Source organism: Macrotis lagotis, chromosome 2 (assembly GCF_037893015.1).
Source record: "Macrotis lagotis isolate mMagLag1 chromosome 2, bilby.v1.9.chrom.fasta, whole genome shotgun sequence".
NCBI lineage: Eukaryota > Metazoa > Chordata > Mammalia > Peramelemorphia > Peramelidae > Macrotis > Macrotis lagotis.
The window spans coordinates 173469695-173490079 of record NC_133659.1 but is presented as its reverse complement, the minus strand read 5'-3'; the positions used below and the strand labels follow the sequence as shown (position 1 = coordinate 173490079).

General features: G+C 38.7%; 2 protein-coding genes across 2 annotated transcripts in view; both read right to left on the bottom strand.

The window, feature by feature from the left end:
* The window catches only part of LOC141513615 (septin-4-like), a 46207-nt gene extending 31744 nt beyond the window's left edge, over positions 1-14463 (bottom strand). The window contains exon 1 of the mRNA XM_074223612.1: positions 14439-14463. The gene's annotated coding sequence lies outside the window, so the exon portion shown is untranslated. The remainder of the gene's footprint in view (positions 1-14438) is intronic.
* On the bottom strand, positions 11307-18127 carry LOC141512027 (uncharacterized). The gene is made up of 3 exons (XM_074220949.1): positions 16455-18127; positions 15696-15854; positions 11307-11479 (listed from the first exon to the last, which is right to left on the bottom strand). Exons 1-3 carry the CDS (start codon positions 18016-18018, stop codon positions 11307-11309), a joined length of 1896 nt encoding a protein of 631 aa, XP_074077050.1. The 5' UTR covers positions 18019-18127.
* Positions 18128-20385: the final 2258 nt, after the last annotated feature.

Here is a 20385-nt window from a genome sequence, read left to right as displayed (position 1 = left end):
TGTATATGTTCTAAAATATTTATAGCAGCTCTGTTAGTGGTAGCAAATTGAGATATCCATCTATTGAGGAACAAATAAACAAGTGATATATGATTTTGATGGAATGCTACTGTGCTGTAAGAAATAAACTGGCAGATTTTAGAAAAACATAGAAAGACATGCATCAAACAACAAAGAGTGAAATGAACAGAACCAAGAAAACACTGTATATACTAACAGCCATATAGGCTGAAGAACAACTATGAATGACCAAGTTATTCTGAGTATCATAAATAATCATCTACAAAGGACCTATGAAGGAAGATGGTATCTATCTCCAGAGAAAGAAGTGATAAATAGAATTATGCATAATAAAGTTTATTTATATATAAATTTATAAATCAAATAGTGCCCTTTTTTAGTGCCAGTGAGGAGGGAGAGAAACAGACACAATTTGGAACTTAAAACATAACAAAAAATTTATTAAGTTAAAAAAAGAAAAAATAAATTGGCAGGTAATTATGGATTAGGAGAAAGAAGACTGAATTTGGAATCCCATGCCCTTAAACGGTTAGTATAATGGGCTCTGTGGCTCCAACCAGGCCACCTCATCCCACAGACAGGACTTATTGAAAACACTAAGGGCAAAGGTCCTGACATGCAGGACAGTTGCTTCTATCCAGGTCATGAACATGGAGGTTTATGTCACATGTGTGCCCCTCACTCCCACGGATGACACCTACACATGTTCCCTAGGTCTGTTCTTCTTCAAAGCCCAAATGGCATCTGGATGCTTCAGGAACTGTCTAACATTCTACTCTCAGGCCAGAATATTTTAATTCCACCCACAACTAACAGCTGCATGTCCTCTCAGGTTGACCCACAAGGCCTAATGCCAAAGTTTCCCCAGTTAAAGGTCCATGGGCACAGTTTGGAGCCAGAGAGAGCTCTTGGGATCTACTTATTCATCCAGTTGTTAATTGACTTAATTAAAGGCAGAGGAATCATTGCAAGGGCAGTAAGGGAGACCTTGAGAGCACCATGTTCTAGCTATTTTCCCAAGACTCCTACAGGGCTACCATTCCTGACTTGGTCAATGAGTAGACCCAGCTAGGCAATAATTAAAGCACTTGGGGGTAGAATTTCTCCTTTTTGACTGGGTAGCTGGATATTGGGAATGGTGTTTTGACAAAAGATCTGGGGTCTCTGACTGGCTACAACCTAAGAGAAGGTTGTAAATATTTTTTATTTTACTAAGCTAGAAACTCTAGGAGGTTTGCCATCTACCAAAAAGTCTGTTCATGCCTATAAGCAGAGACTGGAGTCAGACCCAGCTCAAATCTGGCCTCATACACTTACTTGCTGTCTGATCTTGGGCCAACTCTGTTGGCCTCAGTTTCCTCACATGTAAACAAATGAGCTGAAGAAGGAAATGGCAAACCACTTTAGTGTCTTCACCAAGAAAACCCCAAATGGGATCATGAAGAGTTGGACATGACTGAGGGACTAAACAGTAACAAAGAATTTGAGGAGGGGGAGGTAAAGAGGAAGTCCAATCCAGTCACAGGGATGCTAAAGCATGAAGACTGGACTTGAAAGTCTCAAATGCATCTTGTAGAACTGCTAGGTCCTTAAATGTCCAAGACAGCTGTCAATGAAACTGAAACAGATCCCTTTGATGGGGGGTCCACTCCTGTGAGCTACAAGCAGCCTCTTTGGGTACAGTCAGCCAGTACTCTCATATCCAACTGAAGGCAGTGTTGACAAGAGCCAGTATTTGCCCTCGGAGCACAGTAAGATACAGGTATCAACCACCTGGGCTTGGGAAGGAGAGAGGAGAGCAAGTATAAGCCCCGAAGTCAGTTTGGTTCTAAGAGGCCTAAAGAACATTGAGATCTGAGTGACTAAGGCAAGCAGAATGACCAATGCTGAATTCATGGAGGGGGAATTCATACTAGATTAGGAACCCAAAGTGCTTTTTCAGGGAATGTTATCAATAAATATTTATCAAGTGACCACTAACAGGTCTTTTTTCTAAAGATTATTAGCATCATTTATTTTATTTTATTTTTTTTTAGGTTTTTGCAAGGCAAATGGGGTTAAGTGGCTTGCCCAAGGCCACACAGCTAGGTAATTATTAAGCGTCTGAGACCGAATTTGAACCCAGGTACTCCTGACTCCAGGGCCAGTGCTTTATCCACTGCGCCACCTAGCCACCCCTATGAACAGTTTTTAAGAAGAAATCATTTCTTCTTCTCCCAGTCACACTCCCAGATGCAGTCACAGATGGGATTTCTGAACACTTATTTTATGGGTACATAAAGCAAGAGTTGGTCTTATTTCATCTTTGCAACCTCAACACCTGAACCTAGTAAGCACTGCATAAAACATTGAATTGAACTGAGTAGAGTTAAACTGAGTCTCTAATGGTAGCACTGGAGAATGTCAAAAACCTCCAAGTGACAGCCATTTGAAGAAGACAGCTATGGTCTGCACCCCACCCCTATCCCCACAATTCTCCCTCCAGACTAAACATTTACATTTCCTTCAATTGATTGTTATATGAAATGACTTCAAGGTCTCTCCCTGCTGGGTGCCCTCTTCTGGACATTTTCCAGTTTTTCAACTTCCTTCATAAAATATGATACCCAGAACTAAATCTGGCTAAAGCAGAAGACTGTACAGTGTGATGATCACGTCCCAGTTCCTAAAAGCTCTGCCCTCTTCTCCTAATGTAGTCCTAGATAGACCCAGCTTTTAAGGCTGCTAAATCACACTAGTGATTTATATTGAGGTTGTGGTCCATGTAAACTACTATGCTATGTACTATTTTTAACTTTCTTTTTTCATTTCCCCCATGATCTGTTTCTTCTTTCACAAAATGATTAATATGAAAATATGTTTTACATAATTGTACATATATAATCTATATCAAATTGCTTGCCATTCTTTGAGAAGGGGAGGTGAGAGAGGGAGAAAATCTGGAACTCAAAATTTTGAAAGAGTTTATGTTAAGCATTAGTTTTATATGTAATTGGGGGAAAATAAAATAATGGTTTCAAAAAATAAATCATTAAGTTACAATTACTTCTCTTTCCTTCATTTTACAGAAAAGAAAACTGAGGGCTTGAGTGGTAGAGTGACTTACCCTATCTACAGTACTGTAGAGACTTCAACCAAAAAATATAACAAATATATGTAATAAAAGAATACCAAGATTACAGCTGACTCCCAAAATGCTCTTGGTCTAGGTAAGACTACCTGTGGAGGTGGTAGGTGGGACACAAATGAAAGAAGGAAATTCTTTTTATTTTTTTTTCTGGAAGGAAATTCTGATTTAATACTGCTTTAACTTGCTACTGTTCTCTCTCTCTCATAGAAATTCCTGTAGTTTCCTGTGAAGGTTCTGTTTTACTGGATGATGAATGGTCAGTCTTGAAGATATCCTCTCTAGGGACATGCAAATGTTATTTCCTATTTGTGCTAGACATAGCTAGTTTGTATATAGTTGTTTCCTTTTGGTCCCCACCCCATTAAATTGTGAGCTCCTGAGGGCAGGAACTGTCTCTTTTTTTTTTTTTTAATTTCTCCAGTGCTTAGCACATTGACATATTAGTAGATGCTTAATAAATATTTATTGACTGACATTCCTTTCTCTTCTCTGGGTTTTTATAACATTTCTTTCACCTCATTCCTCCTCATAACTATCTGAGAGATCTCCTTTGCAGAATCATATTCTGCCTCCTATGTATATATGACTGTACAACAGAACTTTGTCCTGGATCCTCTTCTGTCTCTGTCTCTTTTTCTGTGTGTGTGTGTGTGTGTGTGTGTGTGTGTGTGTGTGTGTGTGTGTGTGTGTCTGTCTGTCTGTCTGTCTGTCTGTCTCTGTCTATCTGTCTCTGTGTCTCTTTTTCTCTCTTCTCTGTGTGTGTCTCTGTCTCTGTCTTCTCTCTTTCATCTCATATTAGCTACCAAGTCTATTTAACTGTTATCTTTCTGTAAAAGATTCCCATATCCTTATATCAGTTACTAACCTCTCCTCCAGATAACTCCACCTGAGTATCCAATAGGCACCTGAAACTCAGAAAGTCCTTAGGGGAACTCATCTTTTCTCCTAAACCCATTGTTCTAATTTTTCTATTTCTATCCATTTCATTCCCATTTTTAAATTACCCAGGTTTACACGTTTTAATGTTTTCATTCTATTCAGTATCTATTCAGCTGCAAAGTCTTGTCAATCTCACATCCAAAATATCTCTTGAATCAATCTCCTTTACACTCACATTGGGCATCACCTTCAGTCACCTTTCACCTGGATTATCATAATAAATTTCTCAAAGAATACTCCTGTTTCCATTCTTAACTTTCTCTAGTTGATCCTTTGAATTGTAATCAAATTGATTTAAGTATTAAACATAATTCACTGGTCTAACCATGTTACCTCCCTGCTTAAGAAACTAGGTGACTCACTATTGTCTTTAGGATATAGGGGGTGGTTAGATGGCACAGTGGATAGAGCACCAGCCCTGGAGTCCAGAGTACCCGAGTTCAAATCGGGCCTCAGACATTTAATAATTACCTAGCTGTGTGGCCTTGGGCAAGCCACTTAACCCCATTGCCTGGCAAAAACCTAAAAAACAAAACAAACAAAAAAAAATTATATAATACAAACTCCTCCGTTTGACATTTTATAGTCAATCAGTCAACAAGCATGTACTAAGCACACAGTGCCAGTCATTAATCTTAAGGCCTTGGAATATAAAGAGGAAGCACCACTTACTTATATTCTAATTTGGCCCAAATTATTTTTTGATTTTTAAAAATTTTATATTTCTAACCCAACTTTCCAGGATGATTTCAAAATACTTCCACTCATACACTGTACATTCCAGACACAAGCTGATACCTATTGACAACATTCTGTCTTTCCTCTCCATGTCTTTTGTACTCTTTAAGCCCAGAACATTTCCTCCTTACATTTTCTAGGAACCCCTCCTTCCCTTTAAAGCTCAATTAAAGTGAGTTAAAATCTTCTTCCCACAAAGGTTTGCCCAGGCCTGGTATCTCCCAAAATATTTCTGCCCAAACATTGTTTACTGAAAATTGTCCTCCTTCTACCCTGGGTCCAAATTCAACCATTTTTTAAAATTCCTATATTGGTCAGTTAGTTTTGTTTAGTTTGACTGCCACTTGTTACCTCATTACCATGGAATAGGAGCATAAAAAATGAAAACTGAATTTCTTACCCTGCTGAGGAAAACCAGGACTAAAAATTGGAAATGATCTTAGAAATACCACCTACTATAAAAGGCTTTTTTCTATTATCTCCAATCAATAGTAGCTTACTTATTTACTGGGGAATTTACTATTCATTTATATTTTTGTTGTGATTCTTCAGTTCTGACCCTTTTTGGGGCATTCTTAGCAAAGATAGTGGAGTAGTATGCCATTTCCTACTCCAGCTCATTTTATAGATGAGAAAACTGAGGCAACAAGGGGGAAAGTGACTTACTCAGGGTCATGTAGCTAGTAAATGTCTAAGACTTCACCTGAATTCAGGAAGATGAGTCTTCCTGTCTCCAGACGCATAACTCTATCCCCTGTGCCATCAACAACAAAACCTTATTTTTTATATTTATTTAGCTGTGAACATGCTATCCTACACCACCTAATAGAATGTAAACATCTTGAGGGCAAGATAATATGCTATTTTTAATTTTATTATTTATCCCTAGTTAGCATGATGCTTGGTGCATAACTCAAATTAATTAAATTAAATTGCCACCCTATCACAAAGGATTGCCCAGGATTGTTATTCTTCCAAAACGTTTCTGCCCAGATATTGTTTACTGATAATTTTCCTTTTGTCCTTCTGGCCATAGAGGTTCACAAGAAGGTTGAAACCTTGTTATTTAGAACAGTTTGTTTGATCCACTTATTAGACAGAAAAAAAGTGGGTCATACATTTCCCTTGACCTGAAGTGAAAACTAGGTGTTGAGTTGGGTGAGGCAGGATGAGCATAGAAGCTCTTACAGCCTGTTCCAAGAGGGATGAGATAAGAGTTGGACAATAGAAGCTGCTGTATGAGCAACCAACCACAGGAGCAACCCAACAGAAAGCTTGGGAAGCTGTCAGGGAGAACTGGCGGTTGTAGAACAACGGGTTCTGGGATGAGGGATGATGTGCCTGTCCCTCCTCCCCTTTTTCTTGACTCAGGAGATTTTATGTTAAATTCAAAACCTGTCTGTTCTTTCCAGTTTGTTTTTTATGTCCAATTGGTCCTGAAAACCAGTCTCAAATTAAAGTGTTGATGGTCATAACAATTTTTGATTTGGATGTATTTCAGTGTTGGGAATGGAGGGGTTGGGGGAGAACAATGAGTCACAAAAAGAGAAAATAAAAGGGATCAAAGACTGTTGGAAATTTTGGAATTTTTTTTTCCTAACTTGAAGCTCAGTAGCAAAGTGTAAGACAATCTTTTGGGTTTATATTTCACAGATTTCCTAAACATTAAGAGATGTAATGGAAAAAGCAGGATCAGGAGGTCTATAGTCTAGTCCTGATTGGGCCATTATCTAGTTATGTGGCCTTGGGGAAGAAGTTACCTTAATTCTTTTTTTTTTTTTTTTAGGTTTTTGCAAGGCAAATGGAGTTAAGTAGCTTGCCCAAGACCACACAGCTAGGTAATTATTAAGCGTCTGAGATAGGATTTGAGACTCCAGGGCCAGTGCTTTATCCACTGCGCCACCTAGCCGCCCCACCTTAATTCGTTAGACTTCAGTTTCCTCCTCTATAAAATGAGGGGATTAGATTAGATAATTTCCTTCCCTTCAAGTTCTTTCCACCTCAGAATTTATGATCCTCAGATAAATTGATATGGAAAGATCACTGGGTCAGAGGTAGTAGCCCTGGGTTCAAATTCAACCATCTTATTGAATCCAATCATCTTAGGTTGGATTCCTGTACTGGTCAGTTAATTTCAGGCTTTGAAGCCACCTATTATATCCTTAACATGGAATATGTGCATATTAAGTGCTTTTGGTATCAAACTGTTTCAACCCATTTATTTTACAGGTGAGGAAGCTATGTCCCAGAAAGGGGAAAAAATTGGCCTAAGGTCACACAGGTAGTAGTGGCCAAGGTCTCAGAATAACAAAGAAACTACCATTTGCTCTGGAGATGACAAATGTGACCAGCCAGTTACATGCACCTACAAGGCTATGTACAAATCAAATTAAAATAAGGGAAATATTTAACAAATTAAATGAAAATAAAATGAACACATAACATTAACATATAATTTTTAAAAATCAAAAGTATCTTTTCTTATTGAGTTTAACCTCACTGTTCTACTCTGTCATGGCACAACTTTGCTAAAAAGTTGTCTCTTTGTAAAAGTGCCACAAAGTGATTCAGGTACTTTAAGCTTTAAACTAAAATTCTCCCCACCCCCTACCCCACTACCTTTTTTTTTTAGGCATTCTTTGTTTTTTTCTCAGTTAAATATAAAAAAAAAAGTTTAACATTCATTTTTTGAAATTTTGATTTCCTAAATTTTAGGAAAATTGCATATGTATAACCTAAATCAGACTGCTTATCATCTTAGAGAGGGGAAAGAAGAGGAGGGAGGAGAGAATTTTCAGCTCAAAATTTTTTAAAAAATGAATGTCAAAATTGTCTTTTCATGCAATTGGGAAAAAAATATTATTTTAGATTAGCAAAGATAAAATTTTTATTTGTAGTGCTCTCTCTTCTCCCTCTCCCTTCATTTTCAAAAATTGATTCTTTTGATATTCTTGACCTTTTGTTGTTCCAGAAGAATTGTTTTCATTTTTTTCTAGCTCCATGAAATAATTTTTGCTAGTCTAATTAGTATGACAGTGATCAATTAAATTTAGGTAAAATTATATTTATTATATTGTCATGACCCCCTCATGCACAATTAATATTTATTGTTTAGATATGATTTTATTTGAAAAGTGTTTTATAATTGTGATTGTATGGTTCCTGGGTTTGTCTTGCTAAGTAGATTCCTAAATATTTCATTTTGTTGGCAATTATTTTAAATGTAATTTATCTCTTATGCTGCACTTGGTTGGCAATATATAAAAATGCTGCTTGGGGGCAACTAGATGGCACAGTAGATAGACCACAGGTCCTGGAGACAGGAAAACCTGAGTTCAAATCCAGCCTCAGATACTTGATACCTACTAGTTGTGTGATCTTGGGTAACTCACTTAACCCCACTATATTGCAAAAGCCCAAAGGGAAAAAAAAGAAATGCTGATGATTTATGTGAATTTATTTTATATCTTGCAACTTTTCTAAAGTTGCTGTTTCAAGTTTTTTTTTAGTTGATTCTTTAGGATTCTCTAAGTCTACCATCATATCATTTGCAAAGACTGATAGTTTTGTTTTCTTATTGCCTATTCTAATTTCTTTTTTTTAAGGTTTTTTTTTGCAAGGCAAATGGGGTTAAGTGGCTTGCCCAAGGCCACACAGCTAGGTAATTATTAAGTGTCTGAGACCAGATTTGAATCCAGGTACTCCTGACTCCAAGGCTGGTGCTTTATCAACTATGTCTAATTTCTTCTATGTCTTTCTCTTCTCTTATAATTCTAGTTAGCATTTCTAGTACAATATTGAATAAAAATGGTGATGATGGGCATTCTTACTTCATCTCTGATTTTATTGGGAAGGTTTCTAGTTTATTCTCATTACTTATCATTTTAAGGAAAGTTCTATTTATTCCTATGCTTTCTGGTATTTTTAATAGGAATGGATCTTGTGTTTTGACAAAAACTTTTTTTTGCATCTATTGAGATAATCATATTTTTATTGGTTTTGTTACTGATGTGGTCATTTAGGTTGATAGTTTTCCTAATACTGAACCAGCCATGCATTCCTGGTATAAATTTCATTTGTTATTATGTATGATGTTTATGATATTATATTACTATAATCTCCTTACTAGTACTTTATTTAAAATTTTTGCAAAGCTGTTCATTAGGGAAATTAATCTATAAGTTTCTGTTTTCACCCTTCTTAGTTTAGGTATTTGATACACCATTAAAGGAATTTGATAGTACTAATTTGCTTTATTCCTGGTATAAATTTCATTTGTTATTATGTATGATGTTTATGATATTATATTACTATAATCTCCTTACTAGTACTTTATTTAAAATTTTTGCAAAGCTGTTCATTAGGGAAATTAATCTATAAGTTTCTGTTTTCACCCTTCTTAGTTTAGGTATTTGATACACCATTAAAGGAATTTGATAGTACTAATTTGCTTTATTTCTATAAATATTTACATAACATTGGACTTAATTATTCTTTATATGTTTGGTAGAATTTAGTTGTAAATCCATCTGGTCCTGGAGATTTTTTTTTTTTTTACTGAGCTCATTTATGGCTTAATAACTTCTTTTTCTAAGATAAAGTTATTTTAAGTATTCTATTTCCTCTTCTGTTAATCTGGACTTTTATATTTTTAGAAATATTCATGCATTTCACTAAGATTATTAGATTAGCATATATAATTGGGTAAAATAGTTCCCAATAACTGCTTTATTTCATCTTCATTGAAGGGGAATTTTTGATACTGCTGGTTGCTGCAATACAGTTTGTGCTGTATTCTAGGCCTGGCTATCATCCTAGTATGACAGTCCTTTCCTGCTGACCTCCTAAATTGTCTTGGCCTGGAAAATTATTTTGCCCCAACTATTTGTTGGCTCTTCCACTCCAGAAATCTATTTGAAGTTTTATTTCAAAGTTGTTTGGAGGGGAATTTGGGGAAGTATAGGTCCCTTCTCCTACTCTGCCATCTTGGCTTATTCCCATCACTTTCAAGATTTCTATAGTAAAGGAATTGGATTTGGTGGTCCCTAAGGTCATTCTATACCTTGTCATTCAATTAAAACTCCAGGACATACAGACATTCAACAAGTCTGAGTTCCAACTAAGCCCTGGCACATTTTGGTTGAGTTTTGTCAATAGCTTAGCCCTCAGGGAGGATGCTGATACCAATCATCTCCTTCCCTCTTGAAGCCAACCTGCACCTTGCTCCCCCCTACACACACACACACACACACACACACACACACACACACACATACACATCCTGGCACTGAGTTGGATGTCATCAAATCTGCTGAAATAAAGATACCCTCATGAAGATCTGGCTTCATGAATAAGTCATAAATTCAATTAGGTATGAAGCCATATCTTCTACTTGTAGTTTAGAGGGGCCACTGGTAGTCATCAGGCTAAGCCACAATAGTACCATTCCTCTGATTGTCTACTCTCCTAAACCAAATTAGGTCAAGAGCCATCCTATTTCCAAAAATGCCAGGGCTCTGTGAGAAGACAAGCCCTCAAAGACCTTCCTGTTGAATTTCTCAAAAGGTCTTGGCCTCAGTTTCTTCCTCTGACAAATGAAGGAGTTGAACAAGATCTATGGTCCTATGATCTGAGCAAATAATAACAACAATCAGGAATGTGTTTCCCTTGATTCCAGGAAGCTATCCTCTGGGGAGATTCCAGTTCCTGATGGTCTTACTTTCAGAATAGGCTAAGATCTATAGTAGATTGCTTTCTATCAGGAGGAGGGGAGAGGAAGGGTGAAAAATGTGAAACTCAAAACCTTACAAAAAAAATGATTGGTGAAAACTACCATTGGATGTAGTTGGAAAAACAAATAAATTTTTTTTTTTAGATTTTTCAAGGCAATGGGGTTAAGTGGCTTGCCCAAGGCCACACGACTAGGTAATTTATTAAGTGTCTGAGGTCGGATTTGAACCCAGGTACTCCCAAGGTTGGTACTCTATTCACTGCACCACCTGGCCGCCCCTAACAAATAATTTTTTAAAAATGTTTTAATTGGAAAAAAAAAAGAATAAGAACAGAGCAACAGGGGGGTGAGGCAGTAGGATAGAAATCCTAGGAGACAGTTTCCACTTAAGTAAAGATGAGAGGTCAGAGCTCGTCCCCATGTCCTTAGCCTAAGCTCAAAAAGTGCTAGAAATTGAAATTCTGAGAATGTATTGCTTTTTTTTTTCAGGGAATGAGGTGGGGGTGGGAGTGGGGGTTGGGTAGGGAGGGGTTTGTCCTATCTAGCCTCTAACCCACAGTAAAGAATGCTTGAGATTCCATCTGAAAATTTCTCAAGTATCCATAGAAAAGATGATCAAGGACCACAGGGAGAAACACCAGGACTCACCCATGCATAGCCCTCCAACCTGAATGGGGGGGTATAAGGGGAGAGCAGTACCCAAACATAAAACAGAGTCCCAGATTTGGGGGTTTTCTCCCAGCGAGCTCAGTTAGCCTCTGATTCTGATTCTAAAAGTGGAGCTATTGGAACAGGCCTGCCCTTCCTCTTTATGAAGAGGTTACTGGAACCACCTTTAGGATAGTTAAGATTCCAGGCTGCCAGGGGAGAACCTGAGACAGTTGCCAGAGAGAGTTTTTCTCCCTGTTCCTGGGCAGACTCTGCAGCCGAGCAAGGCAGAAAAGTTATAATTATTGAGATGGGATAGGAGTTATTTTAGGAAGGAGTCTTCCTGCTGCCAAGGTTTTTTGTTTTTGTTTTTTTTCAACTTGCAAAACAAGATGGATAGAAAAGAGAGAAGAGGGGTCTCCAACAGAATAAGGGGCATCTCTAGGACACATATACTAGCTATAAATAACACAGACTTTTGGGATACCTTGTAAAATAGAATGCAGGAATGAATTAATCCTTTCCTTCACCTCCATCAGTAAGGGATGACCTACATCAAGGGGGCATTGACAGCATTTCTGGGCGGAGGAAAGTATTCCCCCAATCATTTACTATCTCTCCCTCTCAAACACTTGACTATAGAATATATCTTAGTATTATTTAAATGTCTCATATACTGTTAGCTCTCCAATGAACTATGAACTCAAGATTAAGTCTACTTGCCCCTCATAGGCCACATTGAGTTTATCTTTTTTAAAAAAAGAACTTTCTTTCTTCTGACTTTCCTATTTCTGTATGTCAGAGGCACCCCCATGTAAATTTGGAGTATGGTAGCTATCATGCCACTAAAAATTAATCAAGAGGTACCTCTAACACTAGTAATGTGAATTCTGCTAAATTGATTAACCTTTGAAAAGTTCAGTTTTCTCTTCTATAAATAAGAGATAATGATATCTACTCTGTCTACCTGATAAGTTATTTTGAAGAAAGGAAATGCCTTGTAAACCTTTAAGTATCACAAAAGGGCAGGTTATTTTGCCTAATCCCCCCTCCTTTTCTAACTCCCCCATCCCCAACATTCAATCAGATGTGAAGTCCTAACCATTCTATGTCTCTAATTGCTCTCTAGTGGGTCATCTTCTTTTCACATTCCCATCCTCCACCCTAGTTTCAGGGTCTCATCACTTTTCATCTAGATTTTTAAAAAGTTTCCTAACTCACCTCTCTGTCCCCACAGTCCCCCCCTCTATATATAGGAAATCAATAAGATTCAGTGGAAAGGACACAGGTTTTGGAGTCAGAACCCTGATTTGAATCCCAATCTTCTCACTCCTCTACCTGGGTGACCTTCAGAAAACTTGTTTCATTCCTCAGGGCTTTATTTTCCTTTTACATTGAGACTTTTGAATTAGATAGCTAGGTAGCCTGCAAAATTTCTTTTGATAAAGCTAGGTGGCACAGTGGAAAGAGCACTGTGGAATCAGGAAGACTCATCTTCATGAGTTCAAATCTGGTTACTTGGTAGCTGTGTGACCCTGGGCAAGTCACTTCACCCTGTTGGTCTCAGTTTCTTCATCTTTAAAATGAACTAGAGGAAAAAAATGGCAAACCATTTCAGTATCTTTGCCATGAAAACCCCAAATGGGGTTACCAAGAGTCAGACATGACTGAAACAAATGAACAACAATAACAAACAACAAGAATGTAAAGAGTTAAATCAGAAATTCAGACCATCAGCAAATGTTGCCAACTTTGTTCTTTGGAAGAACCACCTCTGTAAGGGAGAAGTTCTCAAAAATGTAGCTAAGATCATGAAGAGTAGGATTCTTTCTCTATGAGTACATACTATATCCATGAGATGAAATCAGATTCTCGTCCACTTTTCTCCTTTCTCTCTTCTTTTCCAGTCACCCAATTATAACACTCAAAAATTCAAATGAATAATTAATTGATCTGGGAATGGATATAGTAGATAAACCATTGATTCATTGCCAATCACATTCTAAAGCCCCTCAAAAGCAAGGGAGAATCCTTAATATTCTAACTCTTTACTTTGTGACTTTCTCTTACCTCCTAGCTTCCCTGGTCTCCTGCAACTCCAAAATCAAATCTGACCTTCTAAATAGCCCTTTCTAGGGAACAGTAAGGTGTTGTAGTGGATAAAGCACCAGTCCTTGAGTCAGGAGAACCTGAGTTTAAATCCAAACTCAGACTTTAATACATACTTAGCTGTGTGACCTTGGGCAAGTCACTTAACTTCCATTGTCTTGCAAAAAAAAAGAGATCTTTCCTGATCTCTTCAGTTTCTAAAGTGAGCCTTCCATCTGATATCATTTTCCTTTTACACTGTGTATATATCTTGTATATACAAATTTATTTGTATATTTTTTCCCATTCAGAGATGAGAACCTTGAAGACAAGGACCATATTTTTGTATTTTCTTTGTAATTCTGGTACTTAGAACAGTGTTAAGTACATAGTAAGGAATTAACAAATACTTATTGCCTCATGCATGTCAGAGACATTATTACTGAAAATAAGGGAAAAACTAGAAAGCTATATCTGAAGTGGTCATATCACCACCCCTATCTGAATGCAGACTTAGAACTAAGGCCACAGCAATCCTCCTACCTTTAGGACCCTTTTGAGGTATCAGTCAATTATACAGAATATACTTTGAGAAATTCCATTTGGCCATATGAGTTTTATATAAGGGTTTTTTCTTTTTCTCCTCCTTAGTATAGACAGTGATTTACCACATAATCCCTCATTTGGTGAGGGCTTTGACACCAAATGTCAGAATTGAAATATATAAAATTAATCAAGTCTCTTCATCTTTAGAACTCACAGGAATAACCCTAATTCAAAGTGCTATAGAAAGTGGTCCCAGATTGCCAGGGTAGAACACAGGAAAAAGTTCTCATTGCAACATTTTGCTAGCTAAAAGAGAAATAATCAAGCCAGGAAAGAGATCTTCTTGGAACAGAGCCTGAAGGTCTTCAACAGGGATTCTCAACTTTCCCTGTTTCCCTTCTGCTCAAGAACCTTGCTATCCTTTTCACTTTTTTAATCTGGACTGTCCTCCACCTTAGCAGAATTGGAGGCTCCCTTAATAATATAACCCAGTTCTTCACCAATTGAGAGACCAAAGGAAGGGACAAGGGAGGGTGGGAAGGGGTAGAGGATGTGACAGAAAGGCCAAGGATTGTAGCATTCCACATGATCTCTTACCTCATCATCTGTCAAAATGAAGAGTTTAGAAGACAGGCAGTTCCCAAAAGACACACAGGAAATTCAAACAGCCAATGGACAAAAAAAGGCAGGGGGATAGAATTTTACTTATGTTGCTTTATAAACCTTCAATATTTAGCAATAAAGCACAAACAAAATTCTTCTAATTTAGGTGATCCCCCAAAGAAACTTTTCTTTTGCTGAAAGGAAAGATGCTCTTCAGTGGTATTTATACACTAGGTAGCCTGCAAAATTTCTTTTGATAAAGCTAGAGAAAACCTGGTCCCTTTCTTTCCCATCCCTTTGAATTTACTGTGAGAGGTATTATAGGATTAAAGGTGATATTTTCAAGGCTCCCTCTCATTCGAAGACTCTCTAATAACAGAGTTTCTAGTATTCATTCTATTCATTGGGCAGGTACTAGTGTTCCAGGACACAGAAAGTTCAGAAGGTTACATTAGCAACTACTTGGGCCACCTGGATTTACCCCTGAAGTCCAAATTAGAGACAACTTGATGCAGAGGCAAAAATGTAAGGTATGCAGAAGTTTCCGGTTCAAATATAGATTTTTTTTTTCCATTGACTATATGACTGCAAGTAAGCCTCTTAGCCTCCTTGGACCTCAGGTTCTTCTAGAAAACAATGGTGGGTGGGACTAGATAAGCTGTGAGATGTCTTGTAGCTCTCTATATCCATGCTCTAATGGGAGCAAGCAGAGCTAGAGAGAGATAAAGTACAATCCTGCAATATCTAAATGTTTTATAGATAATGTAATCATTATATCTCTATGTAATTCTCAATAACCACACATTTGGAAGGAGAGGAAAAGGGACTGAGGCTTGTCCTCTATATGCTTCACAACCAAGTTGTTTCTTCCCCTAAGATTGAGGTCAGCTATAATGTGTTAAATAGGTTAAAGGTTGCAAGAAATATTAGGATACCTTGTCTAAGCCATTTTCCCTCTTCCCATTTTACAGATGAAGAACCTGAGACCCAGAAAAGGGAAATGATTTGCCAAAGGCCATACATTTAAGAAACAACAGAATTGCAATTCCTACTCAGGTTCTCTGACTCCATATCCAGTACTTTTTTCAATCACACTAACCTATATTTTCCCTCCCAAGATTCTCTTCATTTTAATAAAGGACCCTTGAGGATAAAAAATCTTGGGTCAAATTTGGATCACCATGTCAAGTAGGTAGAGACCTTCATATCTTAACCCATAGGAGCCACCTTATTATACTTTAAAAGGCTCACTGAAATAATAAGTCACATCCAGTGAATATGATACATTCCTAGTAAACCAATCACTCCTCCCAAACTCATCATCACCACCCCCTTCCAATTGACATAAATGGGGCAAAGACAAACCTTTCAACCACCAGATGACCCGATTAAGCATCTCATCAGATACATCTGAAAGCAACAGAGAAAATCATTGCTTTTTTCTAGTATCAGATGCTAATCCCCATAAGCATTCTAGTCCCCTTCACTTGGCCCATTGGATTCTGCCAAGTGTTACCTTTAAGATTCACCAAGAATACACACAAAAAAGGTAACTACATCTGAGAGGACTCAACAATTTCCTTCTATTTTTAAATGTCAAGACCAACCCCCTTGCCTTTTCCATCTTGTCTTTAAGAACTCCCATTTGGAAGACTTAATTCTTTATAATACCCTCAGTCCACCCCAGTTCAGTCCCCAATTTCTAACTCTGGGAAACCATATTCTAAGACCAAATATTTTCAATCACTATGTATTTCCTCTGGGTCCAGAGAATAAGGATGATGAAGGTGAGCCAGTGCCCTTGGAAGAAATTGGCTTTTTTCTCAGCCAAATCTGATTCAAACCAAAGGTCACAAGAATGATAGAAGCTCATACTGATACAGGTATAGTACTGATAGCCTTGATAGAAGGTAGGCAGTCCATTGTGCTCTATTGCCATCTATTCCCACCCACTAGTGTCCCACCTCACTAAATTGTGACTGCACCTAGGCAGACTTCTTCAAAACATACCCAAGAAGAAAGCACTAAACCTTTGAATGGTTCCATCCTCCATGCACTCAGGTGATTCCAAGGGCTGCAAAGCTGACTTCAGAAAATCCCTTGATGATTCTCTACTTGAAGGCTTACTGGGAGATTGTGGTTCTGGAGAAGTTGCCTTCTCAGTTTGTATGACTAACTCTTCACAGTAAGTTGAGGCTATCTCTATCTGAGACATGAAAAGGTCTAGGTGAGATGTCCTAGGAGGTGTTAAGACTGTCTCATGTTTTATGGGTTCAAGAGGTTCTGGGTTGAATAAGATCCACCATGAAGACTCAGGACCATACTTTGGTAAGGACCTGGGTGGTAAAGGGCGAGGGGTCAGTTCTGGTTCTACAGCCTTCATTGGGACTTCAGAAGATGATGACTTAAAGGAAGAACTTAAAATTGGAGCTTTGTGACAAGGGTCACTTGGTTGCCGGGAAGGACTTGGAAAAGATGAATCTGATTCTGTTAAGATGGTGACCCGGCGTGACTCACGCCCTGAACGAGCCTTGGGAGCTGCCTCTGCCTCCTGAGCCATGGCGACCCTGGTAGGGGATGGAGCCTGTCTTTTGCTTGTCTCAACTTCTGATCGGCCTCCCTTTTGTGTATGCTCAGGATCCTTACGGAATGAAACCTTAACAGCTGACTCTACTTCTAAAGACCCCAAGTTTCTGTGGGATCCCTTAGTGTCTGCATGGATTGTACTTCGGGTGCCTGCCTGAGGGTCATGCCTAGACATGAGTCTTGGGCTGGCTTTGGTCTCCAGAGCAGTATGGATTGGATCTGGGGAGGCTGGTTTCCTCAACATGGTTTTGTCCTCAGAATAGACCAAATTCTTTCTGACATCAGTCTGGGTGCTTTCATCCTTTGGGTGAATTAAACGCCTTCGAGGGCTTCGGACCCCTTGGGGGTTTGCAACCTTGGAAGGTGGTGGTTCCGCATCCCACTGAGAGCACGATGTAGATGGTAGTAACTTCTGACTCGAGGTTGGCACCCGGGAAAGGATCTTGACATCTGCATGATGTAAGTTCCTTTGGCTCTCATGCCCTGGGGCAGCCACATTTTTCTGTGTTTGATCCTGTGCTGGTGGACTATGGGTCTTACGGATGTTACCATGGGAAGTAACATCAGATTTTATCTGTGCTCTCCCTGCTGGGGCAAGAAGGGTCCCATGAGGGGTTGAGCTGTGTTCGATTTTGCGTTGAGGTGAGCGATGACGGATTGCTTCAGCCTTTGGTTGGCCTTGACTGATATGACCACATTCATTCCCTTGGGGAGAGGAAGTTCGGGCAAAATCAAGCCCATACTGGGGGGAAGCAGATTGAGGGGCATCTACCCCTCTTTGGGAGGCAGCAGTTTGACGGCTTTCCATTCCACGTTGGGGGGAAATGCACTGGGACAAATCTGCACCTCTGTGACTGGCAGAAAGGACTCGATGGGAACTCATACTATTGTTGACCTCAGGCCCTCGCTGCATAGGAGCAGAAACTTTAAGCGGGGCTTTAGTCATCTTGGCTGTCTGAGACATGGAGCCTTTCTGGGTAGAGCCCATGTTTCACTCTCTGGATTAGGGGCCCTGCTGCATGTGAATCTGTACTCAGTTTTAAGAGCTGCTGATCTTGACTGTTGTTCCCAGAGAGGCTCAATCATCGGTTCCCTTAGCTACCTCTCTGCCTAGTGATGTCACAAAGGAGGGAGCCTTCTAGTGAAACTCTCAAGCCTCCAACTTATTTTGTGGAGAAGAACTTCAAAGCTGAAAAGAGAATTAAAGTGTTAGAAGAGGGGGTTGCCTTTGACATCAATGGCATGGGGAGGCTCTATGCAAATTTTGATCTTCTCATTGCATTGTGAAGCCTACAGGTTTTCCTTTTACTTCCCCAAATAATTAAATGTTAGAAATTCTCTTGGAGACTTCCGCACAGAAGGACCTTAGCAGGGTCATATCTACAAAACCAAACAATACTAATGACCAGCTATATAATGTCTACTAGACCAGAGCTGGACTCCAACCTGTGGGTGACTGGAGCTGAAAACAGAGCAAGCTAGAGATAGGAGAGTCAGAATACAAATAGAAGTTTAATTAATTCCAGAGAGAGGAAGATGACACCTGTAGTCTGAAGTACCTTCTCCTAAGAAGGAGGGCTCTGGACCAAAGGCAGGCCTTACATACATAAAAACCACAATTGGACTGAACTATGACATAATCATTGTTTTAGTTCTTGAGTTACTTTTCCCAAGGATCCTGTGGGAATAGTATTGTCTCAAGTCTTGGTGGGGGGAGTCATGATTACTTTGTGGGATACAGAACCAGGTACAGCAGTGCTGTATTGGCAGGTACAAGGAACAGAAATTGTGAACATATCATGGATGGCCTTGGAAAATAGGGGGAGCTAAATCCCTCAGTGAATACTGGGTGCTGATCCAAGAAATTTGCTTTGCCAGAGATGAACTCATTCCAGAGAGCAAAGGATTTTTGTTGTGATAAGCTGAGGGCACAGCCTGCATACTGGGCCTTAGATCTGGGGAATAGGGTATCTCCAAAATATTTTGACATTTCTCCCTTTTGGCTAAAGGGGGTGGAGTGGGGTTGAAAGAACCCATACCTAATGGGTAACAAAGGAGAGGCAAGTATTGATCATGGGATATTGCCAAAAGACTTAGTTCTTTGAGACAATCTATTGGGCTAACATGTCCCAGATATATTGCTAATCATTGTTTGAGTGAGAAGGAGTGTGGCCAAGAATGTCAGAGTGAGAAAATGCCAATACATTAGGATCTTGGTGTTTGGGTACCTAGCAAAAGAGGGGAGAAAAAAAAAACTAGGACAGTAAGCTTAACCCTTGTCTAGAATCTTGGGACAGCAATCTCATATGGATATTGGCTGCTTCTGGATCCATCCATTCAGGAGCAGAGTTTTCCTTAGATGATGATCCAGTTTCCTAGATACACAGGGCTAGAAATAAACAATGCAATAAAGCTTTTCTCATAATTCCCATAACTACAAAATTATATTAAATCAGGTACTGCTCAAATTACTTAGAGGGTTCATAACAGACTAGTCCTGAGAAGGGAGATTTACATGTCACCAAGGTAACCAAAAAACTTTATTCTCAGAGGGGTCTGCTCTAGTTCCAAATTTACAGGTTCTGGCTTAATCTAAAACAATCATTTAAGTTTGATTACTCAATTTTTAAACTTTTGAGAATTTCAGTACATATATAGATATAGATCTATAGATGTGTAATTTGTTGTTTCTTTCCTTACCTAAATTTTGTACCTGACATAATGTTTGATGGAATTCACTTGTAAATCTATCTGGTTCTAGTGCTTTTTCTTAGGAAGCTCATGTATTGGCTGTTCTTTTAAAATAATCAGACCTACTTTAAAAATAGGAAAATAGGAGCAGCTAGGTGGCACAGTAGATAGAGCCCTGGCTCTGGAGTCAGGAGTACCTGAGTTCAAATTCGACCTCAGACACTTAATAATTACCTAGCTGCGTGACCTTGGGCAAGCCACTTAACCCCATTTGCCTTGAAAAAAGCCTAAAAAAAAATAGGAAAATAATTTTGCTTTCTGTACCATTATCAATACTACTTATGCTTAAAGTCCAATTATTCCTTAACCAATAAAATCTTAGAACTATTACCAAAACATACTCAAAGCCTAAATTTCCATGATAAATTTGAAAGCCAATCTTATACATTTGTATATGGTTCTTTTTTTTTTGAGGGTTTTTTTGCAAGGCAAATGGGGTTAAGTGGCTTGCCCAAGGCCACACAGCTAGGTAATTATTAAGTGTCTGAGTTCGGATTTGAACCCAGGTACTCCTGACTCCAGGGCCGGTGCTTTATCCAATGCGCCACCTAGCTGCCCCTGTATATAGTTCTTAGAGAAAACAGTTGCTTTTCCCAAAATTTAC